This window comes from Bactrocera latifrons, unplaced genomic scaffold (assembly GCF_001853355.1).
Source record: "Bactrocera latifrons isolate USDA-ARS-PBARC rearing strain unplaced genomic scaffold, ASM185335v1 scaffold_55, whole genome shotgun sequence".
Taxonomy (NCBI): Eukaryota; Metazoa; Arthropoda; class Insecta; order Diptera; family Tephritidae; genus Bactrocera; species Bactrocera latifrons.
In genome coordinates this window covers 483,471-501,763 of record NW_017537212.1, presented here as the reverse complement: position 1 = coordinate 501,763, position 18,293 = coordinate 483,471, and the positions used below count along the sequence as shown (strand labels likewise).

At 36.0% G+C, this 18,293-nt stretch overlaps 1 protein-coding gene across 4 annotated transcripts in view; it reads right to left on the bottom strand.

Moving 5' to 3' along the window:
• Positions 1 to 9,190: 9,190 nt before the first annotated feature.
• Positions 9,191 to 18,293, bottom strand: part of LOC108974365 — a 71,998-nt gene continuing 62,895 nt past the window's right edge. For 2 of the 4 annotated variants that reach the window (XM_018942131.1, XM_018942132.1), the window contains exons 2-8: positions 17,293 to 18,178; positions 16,139 to 16,362; positions 12,955 to 13,737; positions 12,083 to 12,471; positions 11,326 to 11,498; positions 10,393 to 10,516; positions 9,656 to 9,784 (exon numbers count right to left, since the gene is read on the bottom strand). In XM_018942131.1, coding sequence (XP_018797676.1) covers positions 9,656 to 9,784; positions 10,393 to 10,516; positions 11,326 to 11,498; positions 12,083 to 12,471; positions 12,955 to 13,737; positions 16,139 to 16,362; positions 17,293 to 17,957 — 2,487 coding nt within the window. In that variant the 5' untranslated portion in view covers positions 17,958 to 18,178. Of the gene's footprint in view, positions 9,785 to 10,392; positions 11,249 to 11,325; positions 11,499 to 12,082; positions 12,472 to 12,954; positions 13,738 to 16,138; positions 16,363 to 17,292; positions 18,179 to 18,293 lie in introns of those variants that run through there. The other 2 variants (XM_018942133.1, XM_018942134.1) reach the window with 2 other exon arrangements.

Here is an 18,293-nt window from a genome sequence, read left to right as displayed (position 1 = left end):
CGCAAAGTTTGTAATCCATTCACGATTTCGTCAATTGATGGGTGTTGAACAATGTTTTGCAACATTTCTATACTCTTGCAACATTGTGCTCACATAACGGTTGTTTGTAATGAGACTATGGACATGACCACCGCCCACGTTTAGATGGAATTTCAAATCTCAGGACCTACTCGACCGATTTCAACCAAATTTAGTGTATTTAGTGCATTCTTCTGACATTCCTCGGTCACAACCACACCTATATAACACCCCTTGATTACAAATTTGTGGATCAAAGTTCCTACAGTGAACTTTTACCTAACAATTAAGGTATTTCCCTGGCTTTGATCCGGTTATTTGTTGCGTTATGTTTACATTCACGAATAAAAGCTAATTTTTGTTAACTGTTATTCTTTTGGAAGGTGGGAAAATTCAAAACATTASTCTATAGATTCGGTTAAATTTGGGGGTCATTGCATGTAACAAATTTGCCTATTGCTGCTGAAATTTGAATTTTAATTTGAGATCCTTTTGCGGTAATTTATTTATTTAGTAGATATACTCACAACTTTCAAAGTTCTCTTATACTTATTTCTCAGCCAATAAGGACATATCATCAAATATACATACTATACATATGTAATATGCTACTTGTGACCTATTTTGCACCCATAGCGTATGATCATCGGCATGTTTAGTATAAACCTAACATATACATATGTATATAWGTATATAACTCAATTTTGAGGCTAAACTTTGCTTGCAATTTTGTAACTCGAACTAATTTAAGCGYCCAACCTTCTGAAACCAATATTCATGACTCAATACATTGAATTCAATCCTATTCACAACAACTTTACCACTTTTCTCTCTTAGTACTTTTTGTAAATTTTTGTTTTTTGAGATAGTACTGTGTTCTTTTCAACAAAATGTAAATAATTGATAAATGATAAAGTCCTTTTTAGTGAATTTCAATAAACCATTCCTGCTTTGCACTTTCTTTCTCTATTCCCTCTCATCGTTTGTTTTAATTGAAATATATTTGGCCATTTTGTTCTTCTCTGACAATATTTATCCTTTGGATTTTCGGGTAGGGTGAAATCGCCGATACCCATCGGTAGGCTAGCAAAAGGTAATTGGCATGAAAATGCTTTCAATTTCTACTCGTTCGCTGCATTACTGGATTTCAAATCCATTGAATATGCTTTTCGTTTTTATTTGCGCTTATTTGTTTTATTTGCTCTTAGCGGCAGCACTCATCGCAATTAGCAGTAATAGAGCTGAGCAATTTGGAATTGAAATCCTATCAACAGATTTAACCAAGTACTTGTGTAAACTGTAGACTGCCGGAGGGAAGTTTATCAAATCATTGTGTTAAAATTTTCACACAATTGATTCCTACTACGTAATCAATTTGGTAAATGTGCGATTGAATGATATCTATCTTATATAGTTATCTTAACATTAAAATATAATTTTCGGTCAGTGAGTAGAGAGGTAATATGTATATTTACATTATTATTAAGTTTAAACGCCTTCCTGTAGTTTCTATCCCAAGTTTATCCACATCTGTATACATAAACATAGTATAATTTTGTTGTCTTTTAGTTTAGATGCATTTCTTAGTTGAAAAAGTGGCAACTAATCTATTATCTGCATTATGGATATTTGTTTTGTCTTTACAAGACATGCCACAACATTTATAAAAAAACGTTCCGCTCTAGAGAGATGTTCATATATAGGCTACATCTTTACTCATATWACCGCCGCAAGTGTTATGATTGGCCGAATTTACATTTTATGCCAAGAATGATTGCATTTCATTGCAAGTGCGGAATAGTGCCGTAATCGACTCCATTCATTCATGGCCATACACTCAATCATCAAAGCTATGGARAAGGCATAGCGGTCGTTCACGCATACCCAAACAGACCACCATAATCGTCTTTSATATTTTTCATGAATTGATTTATATCCACTTTTCCATTTACTGTTTCATCCGCATTCTATCATGTGATTCGGTTATCCATTTGAAGACTCTTTGTACGACAATTCCACTTAAAATTTTCATTTTGCCTCTCAGACACACACATAAGGAGGAAACGTTCCATATTCCCTCAGTACCCCGAATTGGTATAAGAAAGTAGAAAGATAGTAGCTTCGTGCGCCAATAGACGAATAGAACTACCTGCTATATATGTATTTAAAGGTACATTAGTTGATATTTATTCAGTCCCCTCAATATGCAACAAAGCTTTAAGTACTATACGTCTTTCTACAGAACTAAAGTCAGCTGAAAAGGTAACTGTTAACAAACTGGCAAACAGTGAAATAACCCTSAGGTGAGTTATACTTCTCCCGAAGCTAAGCTTCTTCACCAGCGCTTTTCCTCTTCAAATGGTAATTTTTAGTCACCTCTCTGTTTGCTCCTTGCCTTTTTGCGAAACTGACTTCGTTTCTGGTGGAGGATGAAGAAAAATTGTCGTTAGAATAAGAAAATGGGAAGCAATTTATCTTCGGGTTGGCGGTATTGGCATTGGTTTGCTAACAAATACTACTCAAAATATATATAAGTAATTGGAGTGTTGGTAGTCCTTCGCCGCCATGACTTCTGCGACGCTCGATGTACTAAAGAGTGTGTTATGCTATACATATGTATATGTATCTGTTTAGGTGAGTTTGCACCTTAACTGCTCGCATCCTAAGTGCTTGACATCCGTTCGCTGATTGTCCAGCCGATAAACGTGCGAAGTTTTATGGCCAAGAGAGCGTTCAACCGTAAGGAAACTTTGGTCTCGTTTAAACTTTTTACGTTTCCACACCACCTAGCTACGCTCTATGTTGGCATGCTACATTTGGCTCAATTTACTTGCACTTGCACTTTGATYTCTTGTGTTTTGTTATATGCCCGCTTTATAAGCGTGCATTCGTTCAGGGGTTCTCATATCTTAAATATGGTTTGCTAGTTTTGCAAACAGTTTCTCCTCCTTTACAGCGCTCCGGAGTGCCGCCGTCTACATAAGTAGCACGCTGTGGTTATTTGGCGTTAGATAGACCGTAAAAATAGAGCTAAATATAATTTTGGTAGATATGCAATGTGGAATCAAACCGACAGGTGGWAAAGTGGGCACATGTAGTCCGAGCTTTGTTGATATGTATAAAATCGTTTGAATRAGTGCATATGTAATAGGATATTATTTTATTTTTGGTACAATAATGTATTTTGTTGAGCTTGTATCTGAAAAGCGAAGAAGTTAAAAATACAACTCTTACTAAGTGCTATTGAAAAGACCTTAAAATTAGAAGCTCGAACTCGTTGTAATTTTCTTTCTGTGTTTCAAAATGTGACAGTGCTGATACTTCGGTACACTGGTGACCGAAATCGACATTATTGATATATTATTTACTAGTGTGGCCAAAAAAATAGTAAAATTTTTAAACTTAAATTTCGGATATTTAGGAGCAAATTTAATGTTAGTTAATTTCGAAAATCTATAACTTGAAAGCACACTTATGTCCAAAAAAAAAAAACCATACCTTTATCAGCATTCCCTAAAAATATKGTTTAGGAATTATATCCGTATATGTATGTACTTATATATGGTACTTGCTCCTTGTTTATCTTTCCTAAGTCATTCGTTGATGTTTAAAGTAATGGAGTTGAAAATGCAGCATTTCCAGGCACTGTGTGTACATATCTCCATCGGTTTCTTGCTTTTGTCTATAAAAATGGAGACAATGGTCTCAATTTAAATASGACATGCGATTGATGGATTTCTTATGCTTAGTTGACTGATGTGCCTATTCTGAGCAAAGTCCATTATTGATCAAAAACAGTCTGCACACTCTAGGTGTTGTTGAACAAGCGTATTAGCTATGTATGTCAGGTATATACATATATATGCATCCATGCATATGTATGTATGTACATCGCAATTTTACTCAAAAACACATACATATATAACTACAAGAGGTATTTGCAGCGATTAATATCAATGTGATTTTACCAGAGCAAATATTCGTTTAAAATGGGAACTTAAATGACAACAAAGTTAAGTTCATACGCACGAAGCCACATGTACATATATGTATGCATAGATATGCAAGTGAGCGCTAAAAGAAAGCTGTTGCTTACAATATTACTGTTTTTGAAGGCTTCTGATRTACCATGCCGCTATCAATCCTTTGCTCTGGCCTTCTTCTGTCAAATACATATGTATTTATGTATGTATACAGAAGAAGTAGGCTCGGCGCTGAAAGGCTTTAAAMATGTGGGAGATATCAACCCAGTGTWCACTTGGAACAAAAGCGCTAAAAATCTAAGCAGCCTACGACTTTGAAATAACGCAGCATGACATTGWTGTTGCTGTTTATTTCTGTGTTTGTTGGTTTTGTTGTCGAAACCGTTAAGGCGATACTTTGTTGCACAACAACGAGGTCGTTGAGGAGTTGAGTGCACAAACTGCGCTGTATGTGTAAAGTGCATGGACGGACATCTTAGCTTAGGGGGAAAATGCAACCAAATGTGGCATTTAATTTTCACACATTGCTTTGTTGCGAACTTTGTCATAAGCCAAATAGGGGACAAACAGTGGCAATTATGGTACAGGATGGGTCGGTATGGTGGAGGGTAAAGGATTATCCTCCCGGCCAGGATAAATTTGATGCGCTAACAGTATTTGTAGAAATGGCCTGTGGTATACTAATAGAGATGAGAGCTAATGAATTACCACAAAATACTCGTAAAGTGGTATCTCCAATACAAAAGGGAAGTAAAAGTTATTGGGCGTTAATAATTGTATTAAATGCGGAAGAAGGACAAAAACAATTACACGCGACGAGGCAACTAATTTGCACTTCTGGCACATTTTAACTTGTCCACATGTTGTTCTGTGGTAATCCCGCTCCTAGTTTGAGATAAACAACGAGGAAAAATGTTTGGAGTAAAACTTCGTTGCAGATCAGGGCGGTTTGACTATAATATCACCGTACGGCATAATCGACTTTTTTCCTGGGTATTRGACCATACCTTTTTTTGCGAGKGATTGAGTTGTAAGTAAAAAATTAGTTTCCATTAAGACTAAGTTAAGATAGTAACTTGCATATAAGATTGACCTAAAATGTTATTTCCATATTTTTTCTTTTTTAGTAGGTTACATATACACATTAGTAATGTTTTAGWAATGAGCTCAATTTCGAAACTCGAGGTAAATATTTCAAGTGTGTAGTGCCGAAAACGGAGGAAACGCTTTTACTCCCATCTCCAAAAAATTGGGCTTAACCGATTATCTAATGTGTAATTATTCATATACATACATRCACRTATAGASGAATTAATTTAGGTTTAATAAGGTAAATCGCATATATAATTAAAATTTTTTAGTTGCAAATATTTTGAAGTTCTTCAGAATCAATAAAATTAAAAAAAGTAGTAATGGTTCTATGTCTTGTTCACCTTGCTAGCAATCTAAAGATAGGTCAACGATTTTCAATTTTGTTTTATCGGAAATACTTGAAAAATGTTTGTTCAATTAGAAAAAGCTCGATATATCAATCAAAAGAGAAGAGAGTGCATTTAGAGGAAAAACAAAAATCATTGAAAGAAATTACATGAAGTCAAAGTTGTCGTGAAATAATCTAATATTTGTCACATTTTAATGTATTAAGAAAAAAATATTCCCATTATTTATATTATTTAATGAATGGATAATATAATTACACATTAACAGTACAAAAAGCTTTAACGAATTAAGGAAAAATATCCTCTTTATCCTATACTAAGTCAGATTGTCATAAAAACTAGTTTTCATGATTATAAAAGTTCAATCTCTTTTTATAAAGCCGCGAAATACAATTGTCTAAGGCAAGTTAAGTACAATAGAATACATAATAGAGAGTATTTATATCCTAATAATGAATACTTTTGTATAAGCCGTTATACATTAAATGTAAGCATATTTATATCCGACGTACAAATATACAGATAAAGTTAGTTATTTACATATGTAAGCATTTGTGAATATGTGACGGCAATTCAAAACCGTAGTCCAAGCCGAATACTTAACGTTTAAAAGCGGTACTCACACAAGAACTTTATCCATTATCGCAGAATATTACCTTAAAGTTGAATGCTGGTGTGTTTTGCTCGAGCGCAGTTCGAAAGAACAGCAAATGGTTTTAATGTTTACGACAATATGAGTACATAGCAGGAATAAAAGAGGTTTCCGACAAATTCTTGCGTTGGGTGTTGCACTTTACCCTCACGAGGGCGCTTGACAATGCATCTAAAACTCACAAACTCGTCTATGTGTGCATGTGTGTCTGCAAACGAACAACGCTGGCATCAATACGGTTATCTCCTGTAGAAACATATAATCATGTATGCACATAGATATCAACGTCGACCTGCGTACGTGCTGTTGTGTGCCTCGTATTCACTTCTATCTGCAGTCGTAGGCTCCATCGAATGGGCAGCCCCTCCTGGGCTCCCTAAGCATTCCAATGCATGAGCCTGGAATGTGCAATTTAATGTTTGAAAATGAGTTTTGTGCGCGCGTGAGTTTAATACGCAGCCATGTAAGACTACTGTCACGCTCGAGTGATTTGACAAAGGATCAAGATGTTAATTTATATGAAAATGCTACTGACAGTGCAAAGACCTTATTGTCGTAAAAAAGAGTCCCAATATTAGGTCCACAATAAAGAACTTTCCATAAAAATTGAAACTGGCTACTAAGGCTTGTAACGGAAGATGATATACATATGTACATACGTACTGTTTTTTCTTTACTGTTGTCAATGATCTAGGYTTTAGCTCCTTTTCTTTTCAATTAATATGTCTAACGTTGGGATGAAGTTGTTTTCTTTTAAATGTATGGTAATACCGTTGTATTCGAGTTTTCTTTCCTTTATCAGGAACCGTCAGGAATATGGGGTTGGCTGCGGTTCTATCTCAGATCCAAAAGCTGGACTATGCTAGAAATTAACTTCTAATTGGTTACTACATAGTTAGAGCAAAAAATAAAACATTGCGCAGTTTTCTTGACTTTTCTAAACAACGGTATTTCCCAAATCTCATTCTCATTAACATTATTGTACTACTCATCAAAAATGGCGTCCGCGAAGTTATGTAYTGCAAGACCTATTTTGCAGGCTACACAGAATAAAATTTCATAAATATGAATATTTCTATGCAAAGTAAATAATTTTGGAATCATAAGAAAAATCTATTCGGTCTCAATTTGACATTATGAATGCAAGTGCATATGGTACATAGGTTAAATAGTTGTTTATATGCTAAAGACACAACCTTATATAGTTGAAACATTAAAGGAAAGAAATTATTATGTTATTTCACTCATATAAATAAGTTTTGTTTTTTATTTATCTAAATTCCCTAATGTCTGCTCCTTCACGTACGGACACAAAGTGCCACAATTTCCTGGACGATTACAAGCCGCAGACGAGCGCTTTCCGTTTTACCTTWTCCGACGCGGTAAGCAGTTTCGAGCAGGAGAATAATTTTGTCGCTACTCGTTTCAGAACTTATGAACTGGCAGCTGAAGCGATTAGCAACAAAATCATAGAGTTGGCGACTGTGAGTCTTTCTGCAGGTATTTGAGTCTTTTATACAATGTAAGCAGCCTGGGGCTCCAGTCTGCCATACTGGAAAATGGCAGGAAATGTCACATTTAGCACGGTGATGAATTTCCTGCTGTCAACGACGGTTTCCAGCCACTATAATTGCCTACCAGCGCCGGATGGTTGGCTGCTGATAACAGTTGCCGCAGAACTTCACCACCAACTCAATTAAACTCGGAACATTCATACACAAGCCGTTGACATCCAAAGCGTTTGCGAAAGACGACGATGCTGACACGATAATTCTTGTGCCATCAGCCGAACATCTTGCACTTTTACTTAGTTTTACGCAGGCGGAAAAGATGATGCTTGTTCTACAAATATCACCGTAATTCATGTTGTTGCGCGGTGCCACGATTTTGCAGTACTGCCCATACCTATTTGGTTATCTCACATAGGCTTCGCGCTGATAGGCATTTGTTGATTGTCGTTAAATTCTTGTACATCMAAATGCTCATTGAGCAAGCTGACGATGGTCAAACAAATATTACATAGCTGTCCGCATTACAAAGAAGTAAGTGCTCAACCAACTTAATGCCAACTTACCATATACATATGTACATATTTATTTTATATGTAGCATAAAACGTCCCCATCCATGAGGACGGAATACAGAAAAAAGACAAACTTATTTGGGAACAAGAGGCGTTAACAACGAGAGAAATATTTATGGTTTTGTTCCATGAAGTAATTTGCAGCTGATTTCCAAATTCGTACGAAGGAATGTCGATGAATATGAAATAAGTAATTGACTAACTCAATAAAAATATACTGTACATAAATTGAACAGTGTTTGATTAAATTATTGAGAGCACTTCCACTGACTAATCATACCACGAAAAAAGTGTCTTATTCGCGCCCACTGTAGGTACAAATTAAAAAATTTTCTGGTCAGTCCATAGGTTTTTATATTTTGAAAATCTTTTCATTATCATATGGTTGTACATATGTATATGATTACGAATGTACATATGTGTATGTTATATTTATATATAGGGCAAATTTACTGTATGTATGTAAGCAAATACATATGCGAAATTTCTTATTGCTCACTTAGTTTCATTACTTATTGTAGCATTGGCAATTATTGTACACTAATTTGTAATCTTTTGTTCGCTTTCATTGCGCTTACCGTTGACAATTGCAACTTTTGTGTCGCGAAAGTCGGCCGACATAGCTTTACAACGAGTCAGTGAGCCTGGAAAGGAAGCAAACTAAATGGAGCTGCGAAACTATTAATATACTACAGATGTATACCATGTGAAAGAAAGCAATTCATAGGAGGCTTTCGGTAGATGGAAAGTCTGTTTGATAAAATAGAAGAAATAGCCTGCTTAACTACTTAATGTTAATAATTCTTAGTTAGACCTTTTCCTTTCGATGTGCTACTAGAGATCGTACGAAATTAGATAGATTTTTAAAACATGCTCGCAGATTGTCAAGAGTAACATTTGCTCCCTCCCCTTCCTGCATTGCGCCTTTCTACCACTTGTGTAAATAGGTAGTTTTTACTTCACAAAATATTTCAATCACTAAGCATATAAGTACATACATATATACGTATGAATATGTGTATATTTCAAATATGTATATGCAAGTGTACATTTTTTGTTACATTCTGAGTATGTATGTATATAATAATTCTTATCCTTAGTTATACTTAAAGCTAAGCAAACATATTACAGTAGTTATTGTTTTATGTCAAAGTTTGTTGTAAGACTTCGATCGACTCCTATATTTTTGGTTAATCGTCATAAATGTATTTTGATCTCATGGCTTATTTTATCTGATTATTTCAACTTTTATAACAAATCGGTTTATCAACTAAACTTTTTTATTTTTCTCTTAGGACACACATGAATCACAATATTAAATCTTAATTACTCTCATTTCTGCACTGAGCAAGCATTTGACTTTTGACCATTACATCATTTTTCATTCCACATAATTTACGGTAATACGCCAAGTATTCGATTTACAGATAGACATTTCTCCGCTTTGTTTGCAAGTATTGCAATTATCCACCTGGCTCATCCTAGTTGCCGTAATCGTCGMTGAAGGTGTCGATAATGTACCGTTTTACCTCGTTTATTGATGTACGTTTGTTGGAGCATTGATGTCGTTCCTGGTTATCGGGCAACACCAATAATTGCTGCAGCTCGCCCTTTTATTTATTGTAATTTATTTGATTTGTGTAATGTTTTAAAATAAAAAGAGAATAAGAAAAATAGTAATTTATTTATTTTTTAATTGTAATTCTAATGATTAAATGGCTTTCAGTAATAATTATCCAAATAATTTCATATGCAAACCTCAATGAATTTTATTCTGATTTGTTTAATTTCGCTTTCTTGTCTATTATAATTGAATTTGAAACAAATTTTTGGCACTGATAGGGCTTATACATTTTCCACTAGAGTGGGGACTTGGAAAGATTTTCGGATATTTGTATGTATCATTTTATAAGGATACATTTTAAAAATCCTTAAATATGCCACTAAACAAAGCCCTACCAAATTATTTGTCAAGGTCTCACCTTAGCACTCAATAAAGATAATGCATTATAAATATTACTCTTGTTATGTGTTAATTAAACGATAATTTTTCATAAAGGAAGATTTACTTGTAATATATTAATAACATAAACTTAAACATGACTGATTGAAACTTTTGGCCAAAATAGAGTAATGAATTTCTTATACAAAACCATAAAAATACTCTTGAGTGGCATTTTCGCCCCATTTGTGTGGCGGAATGCGTCCCAAAACTCACATTAAAGCCTCGTCCAATTTCCACATCGGCATCCAGTGGCAGCGTGTACAGGCGYTTCGACACAACAAAACTGTTTGTCCAGGAGCAATCGGCATAAATGGAAATGAAATCGCCATTTTGTATACTGCCGTTTAGTCCGTGGCAAGTGCGGGAAGGATGTACGCATGCAATAATAAAGCGAAAGAGATAATTGTAATTTAAAGTCGAACAAAAATCGTATGAAAGGACTGAAGAGTTATGCATATGTATTTGTGCTTATAAGGGTGCTAAATACTTGCATTGCAATACAAAAGGTCAATTTGTGCAAAAGTTAGACGCAGGAAAACAATCCTTACAACAGAGAAATAAAAACAAAATATTTGCCGCGTTTATCCACGTTTATAAGGTATAAAGCGGCGCGAGGCACTCTTAACTCTGTAACAATTTATACAATTTCAATAAGCATTTGGTATGTCGAACTGTTCAATGTTTTTGTGTGCTGACGACTGATCGACTGATGCATTGTTTATTTATATAATGCTTAAGAATCATGAGGTATGAATTTGCTACATCTGATTTGGGTATAGTAAAAGAAAAGGCCCCCTACCTTCATTTATATTCGAATACGTAAACGCTATTTCTATGAACGCAATGAGTGAGGGTAAGAAATAATATGATGAATTTTGTAAAACAGATAGACGATGGCCACATTGCCATTATACATATGACATTAGGTATAGCATTATACATACATATCTATGTTTGCTAAAAACCCATAAATATTTTTCTAAAGCTTAGATAACGTCCTTAATTGTTATGAATCAATATTTTGAATTCAGTCATGTTCGGTGTTAAGCCCAATCTTCCTCACACAATACTGTCATTGGAATAAAAACAAAATYCCTGTTAGGTATTTATAGAGTATCCATATATAGGTATGTATACATAACTCACCTGATGGCCACTTGATGCCAACGAAAATCGTATAAATTAAATTTCACTGGCAGCATTTCAGTGGTGCCGTCTCGCTCTAGATACAATCGCAGACCGTCCTTGCACGATTCCAAATACATATTGTGGGTGGCGTTGCGTATGGAGAAAATTGTCGTTGCGGCTTTACTGTCATTCTGTGTGGAGCGTGTTGAAAGAAACGCATGTGTATATATAATATAAACGCTACATTTGGAAAGTTGTAACGGTGTGAAATGGTGAAAAATATTTGCATGTGTGCATAAAAAAAAACTACGTTTTATCATAAGAATAATATTTTCAGGAAATCAACAGAAATAATAAACAATCAGCAGAAAGAGTCGAAGCAATGCACTTATTTGTATGAATGTGTTTGTGACAGGTGATGACGTCGTTGGGTTTTTATACGTGGCCTTTGCGTTCCTTTTTGTTGGCTGCTTAAGAGGTCTTTATATCACATAAAAAGCCAACGAATATATTTTTCTTCGCTTAATGCTCTCTTACCATAACTTTGACTCAAAYTTAAAATTACTTTGCCCTTTATAAGGTATTTATATTAAAATTGATATTGACAAATTATTTTTGTGAATGATATCCAACATTTTTTGGCACCGGCTTACAATAGGCGCTAAGATATGTATGTATGTTGTACCAATTTAAAAGGGCTCGTGAATGCGTTCATATATTTTAATGTAATCCCCTTTTAAAACAATGAATCAAGCAAATAAATGTTAATACTTACTCGAACTCGCAAGGTTAGCATTATCGTAAAGTTCAGCGGATTCCGCCAACTACGTATGTAGCCCATATTTGCTGGCGTCGTCGAAGGTGCACTGTTGCCAATAGTTAAGGTGCTGCCAACRGCATTTGCATTTGTCGCRCCGCTGCCAGAAGCTSTGATATCAGTGTCATCAGAGCCATCTCTGTTGTTAGTAGCTGATGTGGTGCCTGTTGTAGCCACATTGCCAAGCGAGTTAACTGTCACGGATGCTGAGTCCACCGCCGTAGCTGTTGATGTGGTGTGCCCATCAACCGTCCCGGTAGGCGACTGCAATGAAACTGTAGCCGGGCTTGCAGTATCCTCCGACATAGGGACCTTTTTATAAAACTTTAATAAGTCATTTATGTCATCTAGAATAAGCAAAAACAAAGATTTGTTAAACATTTTACTAGTTGGWGTGAAAGTAAACAAAAATATAATGGAAAGCAGAATTAGAAACAGAAATCAAACCGATATCGATAATAGAGATATATATGTGCCATATATCACAACTACAGMAGGACAATAGTACAAGTACATATGTACATGCTGATTGAGTCCAGATATTGAAAATGCTGAAACTATAACCACTATATAAAGTAATGAAGGAAAGTGCATGGAAGATACTAACTATGAAGACACAATAAGAGTACTGTTAAACGTTACTCTGATAACAATCAGAGTTCGAAAGGACATTCTGTTAACTGTATATTTTCGTTTCAACTCAGTGTTGTATTAGAATGACCTCTTTGAAAATTTCCGAAATCTGGGTCTAGAATCAGCTGCAGATCAGTCCCGCTACGCAGTGGTGTGAGGCACTTCCAATACATTGTTGAGTATACTTTTTCACTTACCGCTGCAATCGAAAGTGTTGCAATTTCGCTGTTCTATGTTGTAACCTTCACAAAACATAGTGGAATAGTTTTTCATCGGCCTTCGGCGTTTATTCTGACGTTCCGTTTTATTCTTCGCTTGCATTTCAATTGCAGTTTTTTGGTTCACTTCATCCTTGGTTAACTTATTTGCAAATTTGTCATTTACTTTCAGGTGGTTATTGTTGAGAAAACTGGCTTCATTTACTCGGAGATAAGTTTCGAACTGTTGCACCAATACTTCGGTATTGTCTTTGTTTCTGCCTCTAGAAGAATCTACCTGGCCAATCTTATTGGTTGTAGATGTTCTTCCGTCGTATGGTACTGACGGTGTAATGGCGCGTACAGTCAGTCTCTTTWGCAAATTAGCTTCGGACACTACATTAATATCGTGATCTGATTGCACTTTTGATGTCACAATTTCTGCGACTTTAGCAATCTCTGGAGTAGTTTCAAACTCAGCGGAAACTTTCAGGGTTGTTTGCCGTTTACGCAGCTGTAGATTGTCGCTGTCATTTGTGTCCATCATTGCCACAGTTTCAAATTCTGCGCTGTTGAAGCCTCCTAATGTATTGTCTAGCGATTCGGTATTTTCAACGCCTGCACTGCTCAGCYCGTCCACCTCAGCGTCAACAGCCGCGTTCAAGTTTAGGTGCATGTTGAAATTCACCATCGGATTATCKAGCAGACAACGGCGAAACCGTTGTTGTACACCTTTTCCGCATGTAACGCTGCAAAGCGTAAAATCACTCCAATCATCCCAGCCTGTGGTAAACTCACAAGTCCGAGCCCAGTCCGTTTTTCAGCGGTCGGTGGTTTAAACATGTCACAAAATTTCAAGTTGTTGTATTCGTTGTCAGGCGCCATTATATTATCAGTATGAATGTATGCATTCGTTGTTGTTTTTGAAATTTCAGGTGACAGGGGTACGTTTTTGAGCATTGCAGTGGAGGCATGTTGCAATATGGTGCCATAAATTACGTGTACCGTGTAAAACGGTTATGGTTGCAGGAACAGCAGGCAGAAGGGCAGGTAGTATGTCGTTCATGAAATGTTCGTTCATCATGAGGAGCGCAATCGTCACAATTGTGCCGAATGTGTTGGTTKTTTAGGTGGTAATGCGTGTGGTTTCGAGAGTGGTCCAAAATCATCATAACAGTCGCCATCATCGTGTACGAAACATGAAATGAAAATAAGTGAGTGAGTTGTTTGTATTTTAAATTTTATTTTTATGTTATATTCGAGGTGCAGGCATTTAAAAAAGTTTAGTTTTTCCTAAAGCTTATTAATGCGAAGTCCACAAAACAAAATTAGTACAATGAGTTTTATAAGTGTTGTTTTTCATCTTCAGCATATCAATTATTAGATTTAAGGTAAATATGGAAGTTCCCATAACCATGTTCTTGAGAACTWGTTCGCTCGAGGTTATCTAGACAAAGTTCGCCGTCTTTAAATGCTTTTTTCTCGACACTGTGCTTTCGAAGTCGGTTGGCAAGATTCCTCGAGAACTATTAAACTCATCTTCATGAAATTTGATACAGTATAAAAAGTATAAGTTTATAAAATGTCTGYCAAAAATCCAATTTCCATTTTTTTTTTCTTCGTTTAATTTCTAAGTTAAGGCTTTAACTAAAAAACGTATTTTTCACTTTAGATGATCCTGTAAGGAGTTATCCTGYCAACGCGGGCACATCCTTTTATCGAGGGGTCACCGAAAAAGGCGTCGCAATAGTCGAGTTTAACATATTTTTTTCCAAAAATTTCGAATTATAATACTTTGTTAATACTGTATGTTTGTAACAATAAAATATTTCATTTTATATGAAAAAAAATTRTTGTAAAAGTGCTATTTTTTATCCGAGGAAGCCCATGTAACCCCATACCTACATCAGTTACCCATATACAGCTACTTTAAATACTGTCTGTGTACTGTGAGATTTAATTTAAGTTCAAACTTCAATAGAGGGGTCGAAAAAATATGGTGCAACTACTACTATGTCTTCTGATAATGATTGAAATTACCCTAAATGTTCCTTTAACCCTCATAAGTCGGATATGTGGTTCTTGTCAGGTTGTCTTTTTAACGTATTCATATGTTGAAATTGGATATATGTTAGAAATTTAATAGTAGTAGTAGTAAAATAGTGTTTTATAATAAATATTTCGATGCCATCAAGCTACCTTTAGGATAGTGATATTACATCTCATAAGGAAATCTATTAACGTGTTTGTTTGTTGGCAGTGATTTTAGTTTTTTTAATTTAAGTTGTTAATTTTTAACTAACCCCATTTACAGTTACTTACTTACGAGTGTACACTACAAAACATTAAAAGCTGCCTTTAAAAATGGTGCTTCCAAACCCCTAGCAAAGTATTTTCCATGAAATTTGCATTTCTGGATATCAAGCTTTGAATTTTTCTGCAAATTCAGCCACTTTAAATTCTGGCGTTTTTATCTGTTTTYTGCTGTTTCCGTCATACGCATGAGAATCGTTGCCAATAAATGGAACATTCGTATTATTCCTATCATGAAATGTTGACAGTTCAAGTACAAGGGATGTCGGGAAGGTATACATACATATGTGAATGTGAATATAAAATCGATAGCGAATTGACTCTAAAAACCACAGGTTTGCTTGCAGATGTTCCGCTATTTGGTTATATATAATTGCATAAAAATTCACTCTCCATAATACTTGTGTGTATGCATATGTGCATAGCACGAATCCTAATCACCKCGGGAGTGGTGATGCGATTACTAATACGTGCTTGACCTGATGGGATCAGAAATGTCTGGCATACGTCAGATTAATTCCACTTGAAATCTCTATGAACCAAAAGTAAGCGGGTTTAAGGACGTATCAATACAAAGCATTCAAGCAGGATGTTTACAATGTTAGGTAATTTTGAATCACATAAAATATAATGGCTATGTTTTTATTTTTATGTTCGAAAGCGTTCACATATACAGTATATAGGAACTATGAAATCTATATTTGAATAGGATCTGAACTGATTTGGCAAGTACATCGATTTCAGTTAAAATATATAGGATGGAATAGGCATATAATTCATTAAATGTTATTCAGCCCGCATATTGTGTACCATATCCCATGTGTGAGAATATAATATAATGAGTAATTTAGTTATTTTCTTTCACACTCACCCAAATGTTTCCAGATGTGATTCTCAAATTGTGGACTCCAACGATGCAAACCATTTATGCTTATGGACAAAAAGTCAGTTTCTGGAGCTGTATTAAATTCGCTTGGTAATTGTTGTTGCTGCTGTGCAGTTCTCAATTTGCCAAAAACAATTAATTCAGTGGGTAGACTTTTCAAAAGGTTTCCATCGAAGCAGGACAAAGGCTTGATTGTTGCATTTAGCTGCCTGTTGGTTTTAACGTTTCGTTATTTTTTGATATTATTGCTTTCAGTTTGAGCGCGAAATAAGGTGAAATAGCAATGGTATAGTAAAAGTAACATTACTAGCTTATTTTTAACAACTTTCAAACATGAGTTAGTAGCAAACAGTTTTGTCGTATTTCATTTCCATTACCAACTCCATTTAAACATCTGGCAGGTATAAATAATTTCTGGCTTTAGGATTTCATTTCATTCGAACGGAAATACAAACAGGTAAATTCCTTAAAGCCGTCATTAAGTACGAATGTGCATTGTCACATACACTTCAGATTTTGCACGTTTTTTTATTGGTGGCATAGATATTAAATGTGGTTATAATTGAGAAATGTTTCAAGTTGCCACCGCCTATGTATAAATACATATGTGAAACTGCAATGCCATTATTTCCCTACATCAGAACACAACCATTGTGAAGGGTTCATTTTGAGTATAAGAAATTGGCTATTGGAGTGCGGTTCAATGATATATTTTACAAAGTTTTGATTTCGGAAAGAAAGTATGATTAAATAAAAACTTCTGGAATGGCGATTACTCATGTCAAAGTGATTAGGTATGGAACGGGCAAAGAGCGACGATAACAATGCGTGCCTACTGGCGGTATTTGTTTGGCCAAATTCGTGCATAAGAGTGATTTTTAATTGCACTTGTTATTTCTAGTACAAAAAAGCACTCGTATAGGGCGCGTGCTCAACTCGGCGCCACTCATAGCAACAAGAGTTTGTAAGTTGTTTACCCCTTTTTGAATTAAATTGTCACTTTTCCACACCGCTTACACACGCGTTAACAAGCAAGCGACTTGCTTTGTCAGCAATCATAGCAGTTGCCACCGTGCAGAGGGGCAGTCGTGTTCAMAGGCGTCGCTTACGTATTCGTCAACATATTTGGTTCAACTTACCCTTCATACTGATATGCAGACTCGGCTGTTGCGCTGCTGCCACATCCAGGGTTATAGCCACTACGGCCTATGCCACTTTCATCTCCTCTACCGTTGTTACCTCCGCCACCGCTTCCGCCACGTGCTGCATTCTCCGCTCCGGGTGTCATTTTCAAAAGTGACGCGCCTTTGTATATCGTTTCCGGTGTTAAAGTTATTAAAATGGCCCCGTCCAGCTTTTTGGCCCAGTCCGCTGTAGCCGCTTCTGTAGTGGCTGTCGCTCCAGTAATGGAGATGCCCGATGGCCGTTGCTGGGTTGTTGCTGCGACGGACGTTGGACTGCCAATGGTTGTGTGAAATGTTGCTGATGCGAACAAATTATTTTGCRAATTCTGTTTTTTCACTTCGCCATTGACAGCGCTACCTCCATCTGCAGCAGCGCCCAATTTCGCTGCATTTAGTAATTCATTGGTGGTGGTGTCGTCTGTGAAGATATGTGCGCCAAGAGCTTTCAGTATGACCGGGCTCTTTTTGATCAACTCGGAGATGCTATCGTGGACACAGGGGGCAGAGTCGAGTCCACCTTTCACTGAAATAGGTGTYGAGTGAATGCTGGATACGAGCAGAGAGGAACAAAGCAMAACGTACGCGACAACCACGGGCCACGACTGCGTGTTGGTGCTCATTTCTATCGCTTTTCTTAGAACAGCCCACTCCTTTGGTATGTTTAGTGTTTTCTGGAGTTTTCTTTGCACTTTATGTAATGTTGTTCTTCGCCTGTGCTTATGTTTTCCGTYTGTTTGTTGAGGATATGATTTTGAGGCTACCAAGATTTGCTCCTCAAGTGCTCAGTAAAGTGTTGCTGCCATATTTTTAGCCACGAGCAACAATTTCACTTCACAGGCGCCTTAAAAGAAAGAGGATATGCTCAAGTTAGCGAAAAACGTTGTGGTTATTCGTTGTASTTATTGTAAAATATACTGTTTTTATGATTTTATTCAGTGCGCTCTAAACGTCAGCAA